Source organism: Pygocentrus nattereri, chromosome 10, assembly GCF_015220715.1.
Source record: "Pygocentrus nattereri isolate fPygNat1 chromosome 10, fPygNat1.pri, whole genome shotgun sequence".
NCBI lineage: Eukaryota > Metazoa > Chordata > Actinopteri > Characiformes > Serrasalmidae > Pygocentrus > Pygocentrus nattereri.
Window position 1 is genome coordinate 9,095,001 of NC_051220.1, and position 21,123 is coordinate 9,116,123.

The following is a 21,123-nucleotide window of genomic DNA, read 5'->3' on the forward strand; positions in this document are numbered from 1 at the left end:
CCACTATACAAATTATTCCCGCCTTTCTCTTCTCCTGCCTCAACCCATCCATCCTTCCATCCTTCATTTCTTTCCTCAAGCAGAAAGCAAAGTTCTGACCCTTTGACTCTGTGTGGGCGTGGAGAGCAGTGGATGGTCTGTTTTTTTATGGGACACTCTTTTTAAACGCCTGTTCATTAATGACTCATTACTGCCTGTGACTGTGACGGCAAGGACCGTCAGACCTGCAGCTGTAATAGACTGTGAAGGCCACCTACTCGCACAACAGAACCATCATTACTGTTAGGCCACTATCAAAGGCCAGAGAGACCAGCGAGCAGACGAGGGTGCGCTGAGACAGAGGGGGGACAGAGGGGGTGAAGTCAGATCAAAGGCAGGGGGGTCACGCTGTATGCTGGAGCACAATTAGCATGGCATGCTGGAGAACAGGGCACACAGACACACAGCTGATGAGAGGGGAGGGATTAGTGATGTGAGCAGTGAAACACACCAGCACTCACACACAAAGAGTGGGCCCACACACTGCCCACACACACACACACACACACACACACAAAACTAGGTACCAAAACTCAGAACTCTTTAAAAAAAAAACTGACCGAATGATTTCAGTATTGCAGTTACTCAAACTGTTCACTAACTCTAAACAGGTTAACCCTGCGTTCACATGGGCAGCGACTTTTTTGTCTCATCACCCAGTTTCTGAACTCTAACTGACCACTGGTTGCCATGGCTTCACTGACACCAAGCAAGTGCCCTAACAGTATGTCGTTCTGTACTGGTTACAGACTGTATACAAACCCTGAGCACAAATATGTTGACTTCCTTTTCTAAGTTTGAATTTTTAATTACATTTTTCTAATTAAGTTTTAATTAGTTTTCATCTTGTTTTTATCATGTTTCAATTTCTATTCTCTATTTTTTTTTTAACAACTCTGTATTTTCTCATTTGTAAAGCACTTGTGTATGACAGGTGCTATAGAAATAAACTTGCCTTGCCTTCCATTCAGTTCACAACATAAATCTAAAAATCCTGGAGAGACTGTCTGTAAACGTAATCCCTAAGTAGTGGCTGAGAGGAAAACAGTCATTGTTAAATGAGAAAAACAGAGTAAAACAGGGTGACTCAAAATTTAGCCCATGAGTTAAAGTTAGTCTATCAGGATGGTTGATTTGGCCTACCAGAATAAAATATGGGCAATGTTGGTCTGGAAGTGGAAGTCTGGTGACGAAAAAATGTAGATGTAGCTTCATGTAATTCCAGTTAGCCATAAACTGACCCACTAGCCATAAAGTGTAATAACGATTTTATTCTAAGCAATTCTGGAGCATTTCTATTGATCCAATCATTATGAAATTTTCACACAGTATAAAGGACATCTGCTGAGGTCAAATGATGCAGAAAAGTAACACAAAAGTGAACATAATTATGTCAGATAACTATATTTCTTTCATGTCTTTATTCATAGTCGATGGGGAAGTTGCCCACTGACTTTCATTCATTGAAATGAATTAAATTTCACCAACAAAAATTCACTGGCAAACAAAAAGCTTTACTGTGTCTTTATACTATATAATTACGTTTTTTACATTTACGGTATTGGGCTGTTGTTGGGTTTCTCCCCCACTGTGTAACCCATGTTACACAATGTTCTTCCTCACATTAGGTGCAATTCCACATTTCCACCAGAGAGGTCTCCAAATCCCCCAAACGTACATAGTGCAGCTTTATGTCTCAGTTTCAATGACATTACGCTCATAATTACTATAGATAATATGCAAGTATAGCAGTCAGAACAGAAAGACCAACTACACCAACACAAACAAGGCACCTTTTTCAGTATGTGACAGTTTGCCAACTTCACCAGTTCTTTCTTAAATTAAATCTTAAATTAAATGCACTTATTTTGTTTCTTCTTCCCCAAACTACCCAAATGCCTTTCTCCTCTTTTCACTCCCTCTTAAAACTACCTAACTGACCCCAACCCTCCCTCTCTGCCCATCCTTTCCTCCTCTCCCTCCATCCCTCTGCTCCAGCCAAACACAGCTTCTCCTTAATTGAATTAAAGGCGTCCTTATGCGTGATGTGTTTGGTGTGTGTGCGTCTTGCAGAAGGTCCAGATAACGCCCCCCTGGCCCTCTCTAATCAAAACAACACATCGCTAATCGCTAATCTAAATCGCTCCCAATTATCAGCGTGCTTCTGATCAATGTTTTCTATTAAAAAAGTGAAACAATTCAATATTCCTCAGTCACTAATGCAACTGAGGCTCATTAGCAGCTGTTGTCCTTGAGACAGAGGAGAGTGCGTGTGCATCCACACACACACACACACACACACGCATTTGTTTATATAACCTACCAGGACATGGGGTCATACACAAGTTCCACATGTAACACAAAAGTATCTACACAACATCATAATTATCTACACTTCAGTCTAAAACTAACCCAATCCCAAAATGAAATGGTTTAACTCTTAAGAAGTGCTTAGTTTATCCCTGTTTTCTCTGATTTATGTGCAAAATCATTTTTGTGAATTGCAGTGAATTCGCCATTTTTAGGGGTGTAACAAACCAATATGGCATTATGAATCATATCACACTGTATTACTCGCATGAGCTAGCATGTAACACCAAGCTTTATATAATGCTGAATGTTATAATTAACTGAAAATCATTAACATATTAACCATATGAACTAGAAAGGCTCAGTGAAAAACAGGCCACTCTGGAGCAGTTACGTTGCACGTTACTGTTTTCTATCACTACATAAAAGATGCACAGGGCTTCCTTTACTGCTAGATGCACCATGTTTTGTACCTTTTTGTTCAGAGTAATGAAAAAGCATGACATGTGCTCATATCACTATTTATGCACCTTCTTTTACAAAATGGTGGTTTGTAAGACGCAACGCAAATCATTTTCACAAAAGATAGAGATATATCAGACATTTTACCAGGTAATTTTGGGTCATTTCTTCTGGTCTTCTTCTTTCTTCAGCAGATATATATCTGCTGTCAGAAGAAAAGCTTGTATCTCCAAAATAGTAACTTTCACCTTCAATGTAAATCAATGGAACCTGAATTTTTCCTATGTCATTTTGGGTAAATTCTCTTAGGCCATTCATCATAAAATTTAAAATCAATGTAAAGAGTAACAGATACTTTCAAATTATGCCAAAAATGGAGCTACAAGGTTTTCTTCTGACAGCAACTATATATATATATATATATATATATATATATATATATATATATATATATATATATATATATCTCCATTTACTTCCATTAAGAGTTAAGAAAGTTTTTCTGTCTCCTGTACAATTACCTTGTTTTCCCCGATAGCAGCGATAAGTATATTTATACTTTCAGTGCATGGCTAGTGTAGTGCAAGCGTAAGTCAAAAACAAAGAATTTGATAACACTACAACCATTTCATTGGGCTGCAAACCCGTAAAAACATCAAAACAAACCAAGAAGAAAAAACAACATTCAATCTAAAATATCCTGACAGTCACATCATTCATCAGCACTGAGGATGTTAACGCCTCCAATTCATCATGTTGGGCAATGAAGCAGTTAAATTCTGTCACCATCTGGAGACAAAACATTTCAGGAAAACAGCAAAGCATCTCTCCTACTACTGTGGAGGACATTTCTGACTGGAGGGCAGAGTGACAAATGATTTTGATTGTCTGGAAAACACCACCACCACTCACAGAAAACAAATCAAACGTCATTATCTTAAGAAATACTTAAAAAAAAAAAAAAAAAACACCTTAAACTTTGGTATTTTGGCTGTGCCGACATTCAGTAACCTCACAACAGCAGCTGTGAAAGACGTGTTGGCAGAGCATGAACAGGTCAATTTACTGCTAATCTACAGCATGATGGACCATCTCCCCTTCACCAACTCACAGAGGACTTTTCTCTAAAAGAAAAAAAAGAACTAAAGAAAAAAGAAAGGAGATAGGGAGAGAAGAGAACGGAAAAAAGCCCCACACCACCTTTGAAAAACGTCGCCTTAATTTCATTTCCCTCCGCAGTCACACACATGCACACGCACACATGCACACGCGCGGTGGGTTTTGAAGGTTGCGGCTCGTTTTTCCTGCATTAACGCTTTAACGTGAATATTTTTGCCGCCGCTTTAATTCAAGGACGTCTCTCTCTCCCTTTCAGGCCGAGCTGCTGTCTTTTAGATATTTCATTACCGAGAGGTATTCATTACTTTTCCCGCCAAATCCCTTGTCATAGCGCAGCAGCGTGTGCCGTTACACCATTTCTCTCCTCCTCTGTCTTTTTCCTCATCCCTCGTTTAAGAGCAGAACGGTGCTGCGTGTTGGATTTGGGCTGGACGTCTCATTGGCCTTTTTTATTTTAAGTTTGCCTGCAGGCGTCAGACGTCCCACAGCGGCGTGATCAGCAGAGCGAGAACCTTCACCCTTCTCTCTCTCTCTCTCTCTCTCTCTCTCTCTCTCTCTCTCTCTCTGACCTGACAGCTCGTAGCCCAGCACACTCCTCCTGCTCTCTCATGGTTTCCCTTCCTTAGTTTGTGACTAAAAATCATGTAAAATAACGTTTTCTATTCTTATTTTGATCTGTTTATCAAGTAACTTTAAGTAACTTTACTTTATGTCAGCATCATTATAATTATGCTAATTTTCAAAAATATGACATGCCAATTAAGCTCTGCTGAGAGAGAAAGAAAGAAAGAAACAGATGAAGAGAATGAAAACAAGAAAACAATAAAAGGAGAGAGAGGGGAAAAAGGAACAAGAGAAAGAGGACAAAGGAGACATGCAGAAAAAGGAGACTGAGAGAATGAGGGAAAGATGAAAAGAGAACAACGCAGAAAAATAAAAGCTGAAAAAAGAAAGGAAATGAACAGGAGAAAGAGAGAAAAGGAGACTGAATGGTTAAGATAGAAACAGAGCCATTCCGTTTTACACAAAAACTCACTCAGTCAGAATTACAGTGGTGGTGATAGGAACTAGATGTCTGAAGAGCTAAAATCTCTGGCTATTACACACAACCACATATAACAGCTACCACAACCCAGATCTGTAACTACTAGGGCAGTAACAGCCCTCGTCAACAGTATCGAGTATTTAACCCTCTACTGCAGGAATTATTACTTAAGCCATGATAAAATGTTTGAAAAAATATATATCTACAGAAATAACAAATATATATTTAATATTTTATCTATATTAAAAGAAAGGAAACGAAGAGGAGAAAGAGAAAAGGAGAGGGAAAGTAAGAGAATGAGAAAGAAAGAAATGACAAAAGCATACGAGTATAAAAGTATAAAAAAGAGCTGATAGGAAAGAGAGAATGACAACAGGGAAGAGAGAAAGACAAAGAAAGAACAAGAGAGAGATGGAGCGTATGAATGATAGAGAAAGAATGAGAGAATCAATGAGAGAAAGAAAAAGACAGGATGAGAAAGGAAGAGAACAAGAATGGGAGTCAGAGAAAGAAAGAAAGAAAGAAAGAAAGAAAGAACGAACAAGAGAACCCCAGAGGAGACAGAGAGAGAGAGAACAAGAACAAGAAAGAAAGAGCGAGGAAGAGAGAGCGAGAAAGAGAGAGCGAGAAGGAGAAAATAAGAATGAGACTGAGTGAAAGAGAAGGAAAGAGAGACAAAGAGAAATGGAGAGAGACAACGAGTGAAAGAGAAAGCAGGATGGAGATAGAGAGTGAGAGAAGGAGGGAGAGAGACTGTGTGAGCGAAAGCATAAGAGAGAGAAAGAAACAGAAAAAGGGTTCGACAAAAGAAAGAAAGAAAAAGAACAAGAATGGGAGAGAGAAAAAGGCGAGGGAGAGATAGAGAAAGAGTTAACGAGAAAGAGGCAATGAGAGGACCAAACAGAGAAAGAGATAAAAAGAGAGGACGAAAGAGAAAGAGAACATGGAGTCCAACAGAGAAAGAAAAGAATGAAGGAACAAAAGAACAAAAGAAAAAGAAAGAGAAAAAAGGAGACAGAGATAATGAACGAGAGAACGAGTATGAGTAAAAGAGAACAAGAGAGGTAGAAAAAAAGAGAAAGGGGGGAGAGAGAGAAAGAACGAGAGATCTGGATGGAGAGAGAGAGAGCCAGAGAAAGCCAGAGAGAGCGAGCGAGAGCGAGAGAAAGCCAGAGAGAGAGAGCGAGAGAGAGAGAAAGCCAGAGAGAGAGAGAGAGAGAGAGAGAGCTAGAGAGAGAGAGCCAGAGAGAGAGAGAAAGCCAGAGAGAGAGAGAGAGAGAGAGAGCCAGAGAGAGACAGAGAGAGAGACAGAGAGAGAGAGAAAGCCAGAGAGAAAGCCAGAGAGAGAGAGAGAGAGAGAGAGAGAGAGAGAGAGAGAGAGAGAGAGAGAGAGAGAGATAGATAGATAGAGAGAGAGAGAGAGACAGAGAGAGAGAGAGAGAGAGAGAGAGCCAGAGAGAGACAGAGAGAGAGACAGAGAGAGAGAGAAAGCCAGAGAGAAAGCCAGAGAGAGAGAGCTAGAGAGAGAGAGCCAGAGAGAGAGAGAAAGCCAGAGAGAGAGAGAGAGAGAGAGAGCCAGAGAGAGACAGAGAGAGAGACAGAGAGAGAGAGAAAGCCAGAGAGAAAGCCAGAGAGAGAGAGAGAGAGAGAGAGAGAGAGAGAGAGAGAGAGAGAGAGAGAGAGAGAGATAGATAGATAGAGAGAGAGAGAGAGAGACAGAGAGAGAGAGAGAGAGAGAGAGAGCCAGAGAGAGACAGAGAGAGAGACAGAGAGAGAGAGAAAGCCAGAGAGAAAGCCAGAGAGAGAGAGAGAGAGAGAGAGAGAGAGAGAGAGAGAGAGAGAGAGAGAGAGAGAGAGAGAGAGAGAGATAGATAGATAGATAGATAGATAGATAGATAGATAGATAGATAGAGAGAGAGAGAGAGAGAGAGAGAGAAATGATTTAGGATGTGTGTGTAATCAGTGGTGCTCTGTCTCTGTCTCCCTCTCAGTCCAGTGAAAATGAGCTGGATCTGCATCTCCTCTTATACTGTGGCCGTTTTATCAGCTCTGAAACATCAAGTTTCCACACTGATGCTGGCCTGGGACACGTAGGCCCCTCCAAACCCCTCTCACTCACTCACAGGATAGAAAACTCCTTCACTGTGTGTGTCTCTCTCTCCCTCTCCATTTAAGGTGCTCTGTGCTAATGGTTGCTCAGAGGTCAGTCATCCTGCTCTGTATGGACAGACTTCACTGCTCTCCCACACCACGGTGTGTGTTAGTGCACGTGAAAGAGTGACTGAACATGTTAAACAGATGAGGCCTGGACTATAGACCACCTCAGATTTGTACAAAGTGAAATACCACCAACTTTCCAAAAACTCACTCAGTCAGAATTACAGTGGTGGTGATAGGAACTAGATGTCTGAAGAGCTAAAATCTCTGGCTATTACACGCAACCACATATAACAGCTACCACAACCCAGATCTGTAACTACTAGGGCAGTAACAGCCCTCGTCAACAGTATCGAGTATTTAACCCTCTACTGCAGGAATTATTACTTAAGCCATGATAAAATGTTATGTGTTTTTTTTTGTTATCTAAAACTGCTTAAATAATGGACTTATTTGAAGAACTCTCTCTCTCTCTGTGTGTGTGTGTGTGTGTGTGTGTGTGTGTGTTATATATCGTTGCTGTCCATTTTTGGCATTTTTCAGTTTTTGACATAATTTGAAAGTATCTGTTACTCTTTACATTGTTTGTAAATTTTATGATGAATGGCCTAAAAGAAATTAACCAAAATGATATTGGAAAAAGTTCCATTGACTTACTTTGAAAGTAAAGTATGTTTTTTCCTTCTCCTATAAAGTTACTATTTTGGAGATACAATGTTTTCTTCCGACAGCAGCGATATATATATATATATATATTGTTGATGTCAATGTGCAATAGTGGAAAGCAAATATAAGGACAAATAAAATAAAATTTTTTTGCTCTAAAAAATTTACAAATATTGAAAAGTAATTTGGTATTTGAAATGTATAGTAATAACAACATTATAAGATGATTTCCTGGTCATATGATGTCCTAAAATATTTGTCCTTTCAAAGTAAAAGATCTTTTTTCTACAATTAAATAGCAAAACACATTTTTATTACTGCCTTTTAGTAAAATTGCGATTAAGTAATTGTTGCCATATGGCATCACCACGCAAGAGAGGGTTGAGGTTGTATCCATTGTGGAGAGAGCAGCTTTGAAAAGGGAAATGTTTACATTCAGCTTATCAGGAGACATGCTGTCGAACATATGATTCATTTAAAATTATATCGAACATCAACTGTAAAATCAGCGCAGGTGACGAGATCTTCCCCTCACCCGCGCCTCAATACCGCAACGGTAACTTATGGAACACTTACGTCAATAATCTGTTGTGGGCGGGTGGGTGAAGTGGCGTTGGGGAAGGTTTTGTTTTTGGCCTTCAGCGCAGCGTCCCTGCGAGCCTGTTCCAGCAGCAACCGTGCTCTCTCCTTCAGCTCCTCCTGACGAGACTGCACCTTCTGACCACAGGAGACAAACGGACAGGAAGGGTCAAAATGGATAAACAGCAGTAACAGCTCCACTTACTATATCAGTTAGTTTTACAGCTCCAGCAGCACTGCTGTGTTTGATCCACCCGCACCAGCAGAACACACACTAACACAACACCACCACGTCAGTGTCACTGCAGTGCTGAGAATGATCCACTACCCAAATGTGAGGATCCAGGGGGTTCCTGACCACTGAAGAACAGGGTAAAAGGGGGCTACCAAAATATGAAGAGAAACAAATGGACTACAGTCTGTGATTGTAGAACTACAAAGTGCACCTATAGAGTAAGTGGGGGTGATAAAATGGACAACAGAAACAAAGAGGTGGTCATAACGTTCGGCCTGATCAATGTATACCACTGTATATCATACAGTGTCGGAAATGAAAAGCAAGGAGGGCTTGAGACTCTTCATTTATGATTAATTACCAATAATGACCGTGACAGACTTTGGCCCAATCCCATTTCACCCCTCGCCCCTACCTCTTAGCCTACCCCTCTATTTTTGTGTGTTCTAGAGGTAAGGAGTCCTGATTCTTGTTGAGATAGAGAGGTAGGGTGAAGTGGTGATCTGTGGTCTGAAACCACATCAGAAACACATCACAAACAGTATTTTCATTCTTATATTTTATTCTTAGTTTGAAAGCTCATCTCTTTTTCACAGAGCCATCGTCCAACTCCTCTTTTTGTCCCTTAGAATTACAAAGGCTGTTTCTGTAACTGTGCCTTACAGACTGATATGTAAATGAGCTTGGTTCTGACTGGCTGCCCTGCACTGCGCCTCATTCAAAAAGCAGCCTGGGTTGAAACACTCTTTATAACTTCAGTGTGAATGGGCTGGGCTAAACTGCTACAGGCCAAATAGACACATATATGTAAAAGTGATGGTTTGTGTTCTGGCAGCTTAGTTTTCGTTTACAAACTGAATGGTATGTTTTGAAACTGCAACCATATTTACATCATGCATTAAACTCTGTTATTAGTACAATGGATGAAAACAATGCAAATTCAGACAAAATGTCTTAGGTGATTGTTAATATTTGAGAGTTATTTGAGAGATTGTTAATATTTTAAACTATTCTTAAAGTGAAATATTAATCTGATAAATCATCTATATAAATTTGTCTGTAAATAACTATAATGTGATCTCTTTCCACCTTAAAACTTTAAAGAGTTATTTTATATATTGCTGCTGTTGGAACAAAACCTTTTATCTCCATTACCATTATGTTTGGCATATTTTTGGCATAACTTGAAAATGCCTGTTGCGTAGATTTCATGATGAATTGACCAAAAGAAACGGCCCAAAATCACCTGGTGAAACATTTGGTTCCATTGACTTACACTGGCTGTGTTTACACGCAAAGATTTTGGCCAATCTAACTGAATACATTCCGATTATGAGGTCAGGTTCAGGAAAACGTCCTTTACATGTACTTATTAAAAAAGCCAGAGCAAGACGTCGCGTTCTGAGATAAGCTGAACGCCGCCTTTTAAAGATCAGAGCATAAACTTCGCCTCCTCTGCAGACCAGTTTCTGCTCCTGTTTGAAACTTGTCCAAATGGCCTCAACTGGATTAGTCTGAGTGAGGTGTTTACATGGACATATTCCACTCCAACTGAGCTATCAGTCGGACTGTTAATGGATTAACAGGCTGTATGTAAACGTGACTAAAAGTATGTTTTGGTAGTGGTGAAAAAAAAAAGTTTACAGGAGAAGGAAAAAATATACTTTACTTTTAATGTAAGTCAATGGAACCAGGCTTTTTGTCCAAGTAGTTTTGGGCCGTTTTCTTTGGTCCATTCATGCTGAAATTTACTCACTATGTAAAGGACAACAGATATTTTCAAACTGTGTCAGAAACTGAAAAATGACAAAAATGGAGATACAGGAGACACAATTCCAGTGTAGTATGATGTGCGGCTCACCTTCTCCTCGTTGGTGGTGGACGCAGGTACAGGTGCTACATTCTGAAAAACAAACAAAACCAAAACAAACACTTTAAAACCAAAATAAAACAACACAAAAACAGAGGAAAGGAACTCGTTTTGGAATCCATCTGGTCGGGGATGGTTATCAGTGCGGAGTTCTGACGTGTGGTTAGTGCGCTGGGAGAGCAGCTGATTGGCTGAGGCTTTGCGTCCTGTCAGCTCAGCGCAGATAAATGCGGCTCTCGCACATGACTGACACACCATCAGCGGGAATAACACAGGTAATCTCGCGCAGGAGAATGCAAACCTACACACACAAACGCTCACATACACACTCCTCTGTGTCTGCTGCAGCCAGTAAGCACAAAGCAATAGAACATACAAAATAAAGGCTGCCAAACGCCGCCAATCAAACTCAACCCCAGGCCTTAATGACATGTCAGCAAATTCGAAACAAAATTACAGCCCATCTAAACAGGATACATTCACGCAGAGCGCCTGACAAGGAGGACAAGGAACACAAGGTTAGACTCGAGTGTGTGTATGCCTGTGTGCCTGTGTTTCCGCAGACCAAAAAAAATGGTATTGACAGCAGCAAATTCACTTTTAGCTTTCCAAGGATTCTCTGGATCAACCAAAACATGTTTGGTGTTTGAAGTTTGCCTCTTTAGTTTTGAGCTATAATGTAGCTAAATATGAATAAATGCTAATAGCCTCTAGGCCGCTGTTACCGGGACATCTTATTACATATAAAACACATATGGGACATAACATGCAGTTACTTCAAATAAGACAACCCTATTGGACAAGAAGCTTTAGCTATGCTGTTATTTATGATAACTGCATGTTTTTTTTCCACTATATGGACTGTATCACTGGCCATATAGTGTATACAAATATATATGGGACATATATATAAAATAAACAGCTAAGCAATGTTACATATGTGTACACACAGTCGGGTACAACCTCATGTCCAGACAAGGTCAAGTGTGTGCACACATGTGAATATGGGTACAAGAAAAGTGCATGTGCATGCAGGTGAGGATGAAAGAGCGAGTGAGTGTGCATGAGTATGTGAGAAAGAAAATTTGTAATTGTGTTTGTGTGAGTGTGTGTGTGAGTGTGTGTGTGTGTGAGTGTGTGTGTGTGAGAGAGAGATAAATAAGGCGAGTGTGAGGCAGAGAGGTGTAGAGATGAGGGCAGGCACTGAAGCGTATCGAGCTTCAGGCTGCAGGAATATTGCAGTCAGGCAGCGCTGCATAATCACACGTCAGAGTGACTGACCAATCTTCATTCAGCACACAAACACCAATAACAAACCAATAACACACAAACTATCAGCCGCTAACCACAGACAAGGCAACAGGCAGGCTGGCCTGGGGGGCGTGGGGGCTTGGGGTGGGACGGGAGGGGGAGAGAGTTGGGGTCGAGAAAAGACATGTTTTAAAGCAGGCTTTAGCAGATCAACGATATCAAATATTGCAATAAGTGCCAATCTTATGCAAATGGTCACTTCTTTTTCGCTTTGCCTTTTTAAAACCATTGCCTTTCTATAATCACTCAAATGTATGGCTCCATCAAAAACACATACAGTAGAAAAAATAATTATAAGTCATACAAACAAAACATCAACTAATTAACTATACATACATTAAAACTGTGAACCTCATTTGGAAAGGTAATGCAGATTTCAGTCTGGCAAAGAAAGTTGGGTAATACTGTGTACTGTATCCTGCATGTTACTCTTTATAGTAGTAGACAAAGCAAGCATGGGATAAAAACCAGGTCCAGTGCAGTGGTGAGACTGTTAAAATTAGTAGCTGAGCCAATCACAACTCAAGTCTCCTACTTTTTTCCACAGCTCTCCAATCATGGCTTAGTACAGGAACTGGACCTTGGGGCAATGGAAGTATCTGATACCATGAGTCCCATTTTATTTTACATCATTTGGATGCCTGGGTACATGTATAGCATTTACATGGAGAAGTGATGACCCATGGTTGCACTGTGGGAAGATGATAAGCCTGTGGAAGGAGTGTGATGGTCTGGGCCATGTTCTGCTGGGAAGCCTTGGGTAGGGGCATTCATATGGACATGAATTTGGCACGTCACCTACCTAACTATCGTTGTGGACTAGATACACCACTTCGTGGTGATGGTATTCCCTGATGGCAGTGGCCTCTTTCAGCAGGATAAGGCCCCCTGCCACACTGTACACTTTATTCAGGAATGGTTTGAGGGGTACTCAGTTCAAGATGTTGCCCTGGCCTTCAAATTTCCCAGATCCAGCATATGCAAGATGTGCTGGAACTATCTGATCTGCGGTGGTTCCACCTTGCAACTTGCAGGACTGGACCTGCTGCCAATATCTTGGTGTCAAAAGCCTTGTCTTAGTGTCAGGGCACCTTCAGAGGACTTCTAGAGTCCATGCCTTGGAAGGTCAGAGCTGTTTTAGCGGCATGTGAAGGACCAACAGCATATTAGATCATAATATTTTGGTTCATCAGTGTATTTTTGGCCAAAGACATGCCTCCCTGAATTTTAAGGTACACCAGATACGATGTCAACTTTGGATTGGTCTGTGTGGGAAAGCTGAGTGGATTTCAAAGACACCTAAGTTTTCCTCTGCTTGTTAAATGTGGGTTAATTTCTGTTTCATTACTTTCACAGCTGTGCATATTGTTAGGTTAACAGCAATCTTAGTAAGCCATAATACCTATATGGCAAATAAACGTTTTGTTAAACAGAATTCAGAAAATCCATTTTCAACCAGCAGGGAAAGCTGATGTGGCTTCAGTGGCAGAAATCCATTTGGATATTCTTGGTGTTCTAGAGCAGCATGAAGTCTATAATGAAAACTGAGACTCTATCCTTCTACCTCATTAAAAGCACCTGACTCAAATCATCGGCTGATTTGTGAGGACTTTGTGAATTAAATTCAGAGTCTAGGATGAAGGAAAACTCTAATCTCTGCAGAGCTGCTGCCTTAAAGGAACAGAGTATGATATCTGATATAGCATAACACTCACATGTGGTACTTCCTAACTGAATTTGCCTCATAATATCATTTATCATGATAACTCAGCAGCTGTTCCAAGTGTGTATTTATGAATTTGTGGTGCGTGTACATTTACCTGCATATGTTTAACAGGTGCGTCTCTATGATTGGTCTGCAGTGGGCTGCTGTCAGCCTTTGTCTCTGCCTCAGCGTTTCTGATGCTACTTCTCTTCTTCTTGCTCAGGTCAGCATCTCGACTATAGCTGAAGCCCAGTTTCTGTGTGTGTGGAGGGGAGGTCCCAGGTTCCAAACCCCCACTGTCGGCCTTGAGAGATCTCAGGGAACCTGGGCGCTTCGGCTGGATATCAATAACTTTGGCTGGAGGCGCCCCATCCCTCTCTTTCTCTCTCTCCATTAGGCCAGCTGAGTCAGCCATGTCCGTCGCGCCAGCTTTTTCGGTCTCCAAAGCAACAGGTCGGGTGGAGGATGAATCTGGGCTTATTTTGGTGCGGGGGGCAGGTTTGGGGTACGAATCAGTCACTGTTGTCGTGACAACAGAGGCAGGGCCAGAAGTTGCTGAAGTAAGGCCTGCTTCTGATAGACTCATCCCCAGAGACGCACCTGTGACTGATGCTACCTCTGGCTCCACCCCCTCTCCATTAGCGGCCATGCCATCAGGCTCTTTAAGACTTTCGTTTCGGTGCAGGTCGCTGTTTAGCTCGGCGTAGAACTTGTCTTGGTCGATGGAACTGTTGGTGTCTGTCTCGAAGTCTCCCACCTTGTAGGTGCTGCGGCCGCTGTTGGCCTCGATTTGGACTACATTGAGTTCCTCACCGCTGAAGTGTGCACGGATCTGGTAGAGGTACGTCATGACCGTCAGCTTGTCCGGGATGGCCAACAGCACCATATCCGCTGGCTCCAACAGACGAGAGATGCCTAGACTTGCAAAGCCATCATATGCCTAGACACAAAAAAGGAACAAGTATAAGATCAGAAATCTTACGTATACATACAGGGCAAGTAGATGTGTTAGGTATAATGAAGTTGAGGATGAAGGACAAAGTTTGTGAGGTGTGGTGGAGAGAACACCTAAGGGCACAAGGGAGTGTAATGGGTTGGGCAAAAAAGAGAATATAAGAGGAACAAATAATAGGTATAGGGGCACAATGGATTAAAAGTGCAAATAGATTACAGTGTGTAGGGCACAGGGAGTAATGTGTATATGGAACAGTGAGGTGTAGATTGCTTGGCACAGAAAGGAAATTGTGTGTATAGACCATAGTGAGCATAGGATATTAGGTACAGGGAGCAAATAGTGTGTACAGACTACAGTGTGTGTAGAGCATAGGGCACAGGAAATAGGGTGTGTATAGTTATAGTGCGTGTAGGGTACAGGGGGTGAATAGTGTGTAGAGGAAATAGTGAGCATAGAGTGCAGCAGTCTACAGTGAGTGTAGGGTGTAGGGCAAGTAGTCTGTATCGGTAGCGTGTAGGAGTAAATAGTCTGTACAAAGAATGGTAAATGCAGGGCGTAGGGTACAGAAGATAAATAATCTGTATAGAGCGTGATGAGTGTAGGGTGTATGGTACTGGGGGTAAATAGTCTGTATAGGTCACAGTGAGAGCTGTGAGAGGGTACGGGGGTAAATAGTCGGTTTAGACAATGGTGATTGTAGGGTATAGGGGACGGGGTAGTCTGTATAGGACATGATGAGAGTTGTATGTAGGGTACAGGGGGTAAATTATTTGTATAGGGCATGGTGAGTGTAGGGTGTGGGGTACAGGAGGTAGCCAAATAGTCTATTTAGGGCACCATAAATGTAGGGTGTGGGGCACAGGGCGGGGGTGTTAAATTTAGGTTCAGAAAGTATAAATCTTCCTCAGTATTTTGTTCCAACCGCCTGGCTTCTGTGGTTTGCTCTAACTAGCAGCAGAGGTATCCAGACAATTGGAACAAAATCCTGGAGAGGATTTTTACTTTCTGGGCTTGAGTTTAACCCCTCTGGTACAGGGGGTAAATAGTCCTTCTAGGGATTGGTGAATGTAGGGTATGGGGTACAGGATTGAATTAGTCTGTATAGGGCATGGTGAGTGTAGGATATGGGGTACAGGGGGGTAAACAGTCCATATAGGGCACTGTGAGTGTAGTGTGTGGGGTACAGGGGGTTAATAGTCTGCATAGGGAACCATGAGTGTAGGGTGTATGGTACGGAGTAAATTGTCCATATAGGGCACAGTGAGTGTAGGGTGTGGGCGACAGGGGATAGATAGTCCATATAGAGCACGGTGAGTGTAGGGTGTGGTGTACAGGGGGTAAATTGTCCATATAGAGCACAATGGGTGTAGGGTATAGGGTACAGGGGGTAAACAGTCTGAATAGAGAACAGATAGTGTAGGGTGTAGGGTACAGTACATTACATTACATTACATTTAGCAGACGCTTTTATCCAAAGCGACTTACAAATAATGTGGTACATAGAACAAACATAGTCAGGCCTTAAAAGAGGCCAAAGGGTAATAGCGGGGTAGAGAAGGGAAGGAGGGCAAGAAGGAGATGAGGTTGGTAGTGGTTAGATTTGCAAGAGGCGATTAGAGCAAGTGCTCCCTGAAGAGCTCTGTCTTCAGGAGTTTCTTAAAAATAGCGAGGGACGCCCCTGCTCTGACAGTGGAAGGTAGCTTGTTCCACCATTGGGGAATCAAGTATGAGAACAGTCTCGATTGCTTTGTGTGAATGTTTGGAAAAGCTAAGCGACGTTCATTGGAGGATCGCAGCGGCCGGGCGGTGCTGTAAGCCTTTAGGAGCGAGTGCAGGTAGGAAGGAGCCTGCTCTGTTAACACCTTGTAGGCAATCGTAAGAGTTTTAAATTTGATACGAGCAGCAACCGGTAACCAGTGGAGCTCAATGAGCAGTGGGGTGACATGCGCCCGTTTTGGTTGGTTAAAGACTAGACGCGCTGCAGTATTCTGAACCATCTTCAGTGGTTTTACAACACAGGCCGGGAGGCCCGTCAGTATGGCATTGCAGTAGTCGAGGCGTGAGATGACCACTGCTTGTACCAAGAGTTGGGTGGCTTGTTGTGTTAGAAACGGCCGTATCTGTCTGATGTTGTACAGCGCATAGAGTATAGAGAACAGAGAGTGTAGGGTGTAGGGTACAGGGGGTAAACAGTCTGTATAGAGAAGAGTGAGTGTAGGGTGTAGGCCCGTCAGTATGGCATTGCAGTAGTCGAGGCGTGAGATGACCACTGCTTGTACCAAGAGTTGGGTGGCTTGTTGTGTTAGAAACGGCCGTATCTGTCTGATGTTGTACAGCGCATAGAGTATAGAGAACAGAGAGTGTAGGGTGTAGGGTACAGGGGGTAAACAGTCTGTATAGAGAAGAGTGAGTGTAGGGTGTAGGGTACAGGGGGTAAACAGTCTGTATAGAGAACAGAGAGTGTAGGGTGTTGGGTACAGGGGGTAAACAGCCTGTATAGAGAACAGAGAGTGTAGGGTGTAGAGTACAGGGGGTAAACAGCCTGTATAGAGAACAGAGAGTGTAGAGTGTAGGGTACAGGGTGTAAACAGCCTGTATAGAGAACAGAGAGTGTAGGGTGTAGGGTACAGGGGGTAAACAGCCTGTATAGAGAACAGAGAGTGTAGGGTGTAGGGTACAGGGGGTAAACAGTCTGTATAGAGAACATAGAGTGTAGGTTATTGGGTACAGGGGGTAAACAGCCTGTATAGAGAACAGAGAGTGTAGGGTGTAGAGTACAGGGTGTAAACAGTCTGTATAGAGAACAGAGAGTGTAGGTTATAGGGTACAGGGTGTAAACTGTCTGTATAGAGAACAGAGAGTGTAGGGTGTAGGGTACAGGGGGTAAACAGCCTGTATAGAGAACAGAGAGTGTAGGTTATAGGGTACAGGGTGTAAACTGTCTGTATAGAGAACAGAGAGTGTAGGGTGTAGAGTACAGGGTGTAAACTGTCTGTATAGAGAACAGAGAGTGTAGGGTGTAGGGTACAGGGGGTTAACAGTCTATAGAGAACAGAGAGTGTAGAGTGTAGGGTACAGGGTGTAAACAGCCTGTATAGAGAACAGCGAGTGTAGGGTGTAGGGTACAGGGGGTAAACAGCCTGTATAGAGAACAGAGAGTGTAGGGTGTAGGGTACAGGGGGTAAACAGTCTTTATAGAGAACAGAGAGTGTAGGGTGTAGGGTACAGGGTGTAAACAGCCTGTATAGAGAACAGCGAGTGTAGGGTACAGGGGGTAAACAGCCTGTATAGAGAACAGAGAGTGTAGGGTGTAGGGTACAGGGGGTAAACAGTCTGCACAGAGAACAGAGAGTGTAGGTTATAGGGTACAGGGTGTAAACTGTCTGTATAGAGAACAGAGAGTGTAGGGTGTAGGGTACAGGGTGTAAACAGCCTGTATAGAGAACAGCGAGTGTAGGGTACAGGGGGTAAACAGCCTGTATAGAGAACAGAGAGTGTAGGGTGTAGGGTACAGGGGGTAAACAGTCTTTATAGAGAACAGAGAGTGTAGGGTACAGGGTGTAAACAGTCTGCACAGAGAACAGAGAGTGTAAGTTATAGGGTACAGGGTGTAAACTGTCTGTATAGAGAACAGAGAGTGTAGGGTGTAGGGTACAGGGGGTAAACAGTCTATAGAGAACAGAGAGTGTAGGGTGTAGGGTACAGGGGGTAAACAGTCTTTATAGAGAACAGAGAGTGTAGGGTGTAGAGTACAGGGGGTTAACAGTCTATAGAGAACAGAGAGTGTAGGGTGTAGGGTACAGGGGGTAAACAGTCTTTATAGAGAACAGAGAGTGTAGGGTGTAGGGTACAGGGGGTAAACAGCCTGTATAGAGAACAGAGTGTAGGGTGTGGGGCACAGCTGCACTCAGGCATGACTAGATTTGGAATTAGACAAGCAGGGATCGGTGGGCGGCGGCAGGCAGAGACAGGTAATGTCAAGGATGGTTCTCCCTGATAAGAGCTCGATATGAAGAAACACTAAACTAATCCCTCCTCAGTCTTATCACCCACACACATCTCTCTCTCTCTCTCTCTGCTTCTCTTACTCTGTCTCTCTCTCTCTCTCTCTCTCTATGCACACACACCTCCCTCTTTCTCCCCTTCACTCTCTGTCTGTCTATCAAGTGTAATTGCACTGATTTGTCCTGATGTGAAATACAGGCAGATAATCAAATTGGTAAAAACACACACACACACACACACACACAATCCCCGATCAGATGAGAGGGAGTGAAAGAAAGAGAAATGGAGGAAGTGAGGGATATGGCTAAACCGTAAGACATAAGACGCTATCAGAATGATAAAGGAAGGTGTAAATTGCTTTCGTCTAATTCATTCTGATACATTTTGGGAGAGAAAACACCTTTAAATTGTTTGCTTTGATACCGCAACCCCCCACACACACACCCCATCTGCACGGCCCCTTCTATCAGGTTTTGTATCAGCCCTGGTAATTCCAGACTGACCAAAGATGGCCATTGTCTCCACATCTCCACACTGGTTTATCAGGCTTCTCTCTCTATAGGCATGAGGGGCAATCAAAAATAAGCTCTTTCTCAATTTTCAATTAATTACAACTTTCGTCATGTTCTCAGCTTTTCTTGAGTTTTTCCACCTCCTGGGTGTAGGTCCTGTTGCAGAGGGATGAGGGAAAGAAAGAGAAAGAAAGAGGGAGAAAAGGGAAAGTGCCGTTTAGGTTTCCCTTGCTTTGAATGAAGAGAGGCAGAGAGAAAGAGAGAGGGAAAGAAGTGAGTGAGAGTGAAAGAGAAAAGATATGATTGGGTTTCTAACACTCATTCACACAGTGCTGGAGTGTGCTGCCATTGTTCTCCTCTTACAGTGTGTTCCTCTGCACAGAGTGACTAGCACACATCACAAAAGAGAAGAAAGAAAGAAGGAGAATATAGCAGGTGGGTGTGTGTCTCATGTTGCTCCAGATCTATCTGAGGTTACTCCGGTAGGGAGGAGGATTGAGGGTCCCCACAGGGCGCTCACAGAAATTCATTCTGGTGTGTGTTTGGAAGGTCAAGTCGAGAGCTCTGATTGTGACGTCACATAAAAATTCTGATTGTGGCATCAATTCAGGCAGCAATAGCTGTTTAACAGCCAAATAATAATTACCCACATCTTTTTGGATCTGTTAGAAAGATTTCAAAACATTGCCTGAACATAAATTAGATATTTTTCAGAATTTTCAGAATTTCTGAATGACTCCATCTAGACTAGAGGTCACTAATAGGCAGACCGTGGCCGGACCCAGATGCTGTCCTATGCAGACCTGGACCTATCATGATGCATATTAGATATTATGATGTTCTGGACCTTTGCTTGAGGATATTTTCTCTAACTTTCTTCAACTATATTGAATTTTAATTAAAGACCCCTGATCTGGACAGTCCTATATTCAACCAATGATGGGGAAGGTCAGGATTATAAGCAACTAGAAATTTTAAGATACGCCTTAACATCTCTCCAGACTAGGAGCGTGTTGGAGACCATAATGCTCTCTAAAAGGCGCTGTAGCCTGCAGAAATGATCAATAAATGGCCAGAACTTAATTGGACTTGTTTCACTTTTAACAACAAAATCTTGGTGTGCAACTTTAAACCTCAAGGATTGGTTTCCTGGACAGTGTGGATTACCCAGCATTATGCATAGTCCAGTACTGGGCTTAATGCATGAGTGGGAAACTCATCCACTGTTGCTGTTACTTTGCCGTACTACATGAACATAACTGCATAATGTTAAGAGTTCTGACTGTGATTAAACTGTTAAAGGTTCCAACTGTGATGTACCTTATAAGAGTCCTGGTCGTGATGTAACAATGATGTCTAGTCATCTGTAATAACAGATTAATACATCACAGAAACACTCAGTCATTGTGTTTCTGAGACTTACAGCATCTCTGTGAACTAATTTACTTGCCCAGAACACTGTTAAACTGAACACTGAATACTGTTTACTGTTTACATCTGTTACTGGATGCACTTTATGAACAGCTGCTCTACATATTTGCACAAACGCACGTGTATCTTTAATTTTATTTCAACTTTGCACATACTGTACATTTTTACTTTTACTTTTTACTACTGTTTTTAGAGTTATTCTTATATTTTCTTTTTTTATTCTCTTAAGATGATATTTGGTGAATGGAGGAACAGCAAAGTACGAATTTCATTGTACAGTGTAACTGCCTGTTCTGCTGTGCATATGACAATAAAACTCTTGAATCTTGAATCTAAATCTGATGTAAAATGAATTATAGTTACAAATATAAGCTGTAATCTTCAGGAGCGCTCTATATATTCAGCATTAACAAAAAAAGGGCCGTCAAACATGTGACTGTATCTTTAAAAGCCGAATGACTCTCGGCCCCTCCCTCTCCTCTGTAAGACTTTCTCCCTTTCTCCTGCAACAGCAATCTATTCACTGCACAGAACAAGCCCAGGTGCTGAAAAGCGCTTTGTTTAGTGAATGACACCGTTGAATGACTGACAGGTATCCATCGCTGTCAATCACACACATGTCCAGAGGCTTTTCTGTCCTTCCGCAATGTTACCAAGAAACGCAGGAAAACACGCAAGCACACGCAGATCAGGTATCATGGGAAATTAGTCAAACTCTCTCT

General features: G+C 42.3%; 1 protein-coding gene across 5 annotated transcripts in view; it reads right to left on the reverse strand.

Moving 5' to 3' along the window:
- The window catches only part of ehbp1 (EH domain binding protein 1), a 245,448-nt gene that overhangs the window by 80,020 nt on the left and 144,305 nt on the right, over positions 1-21,123 (reverse strand). For all 5 annotated transcript variants that reach the window (XM_017704980.2, XM_017704981.2, XM_017704979.2 and 2 more), the window contains 3 exons: positions 13,614-14,438; positions 10,474-10,515; positions 8,375-8,515 (listed from right to left, as the gene is read on the reverse strand). In XM_017704980.2, coding sequence (XP_017560469.1) covers positions 8,375-8,515; positions 10,474-10,515; positions 13,614-14,438 — 1,008 coding nt within the window. The remainder of the gene's footprint in view (positions 1-8,374; positions 8,516-10,473; positions 10,516-13,613; positions 14,439-21,123) is intronic.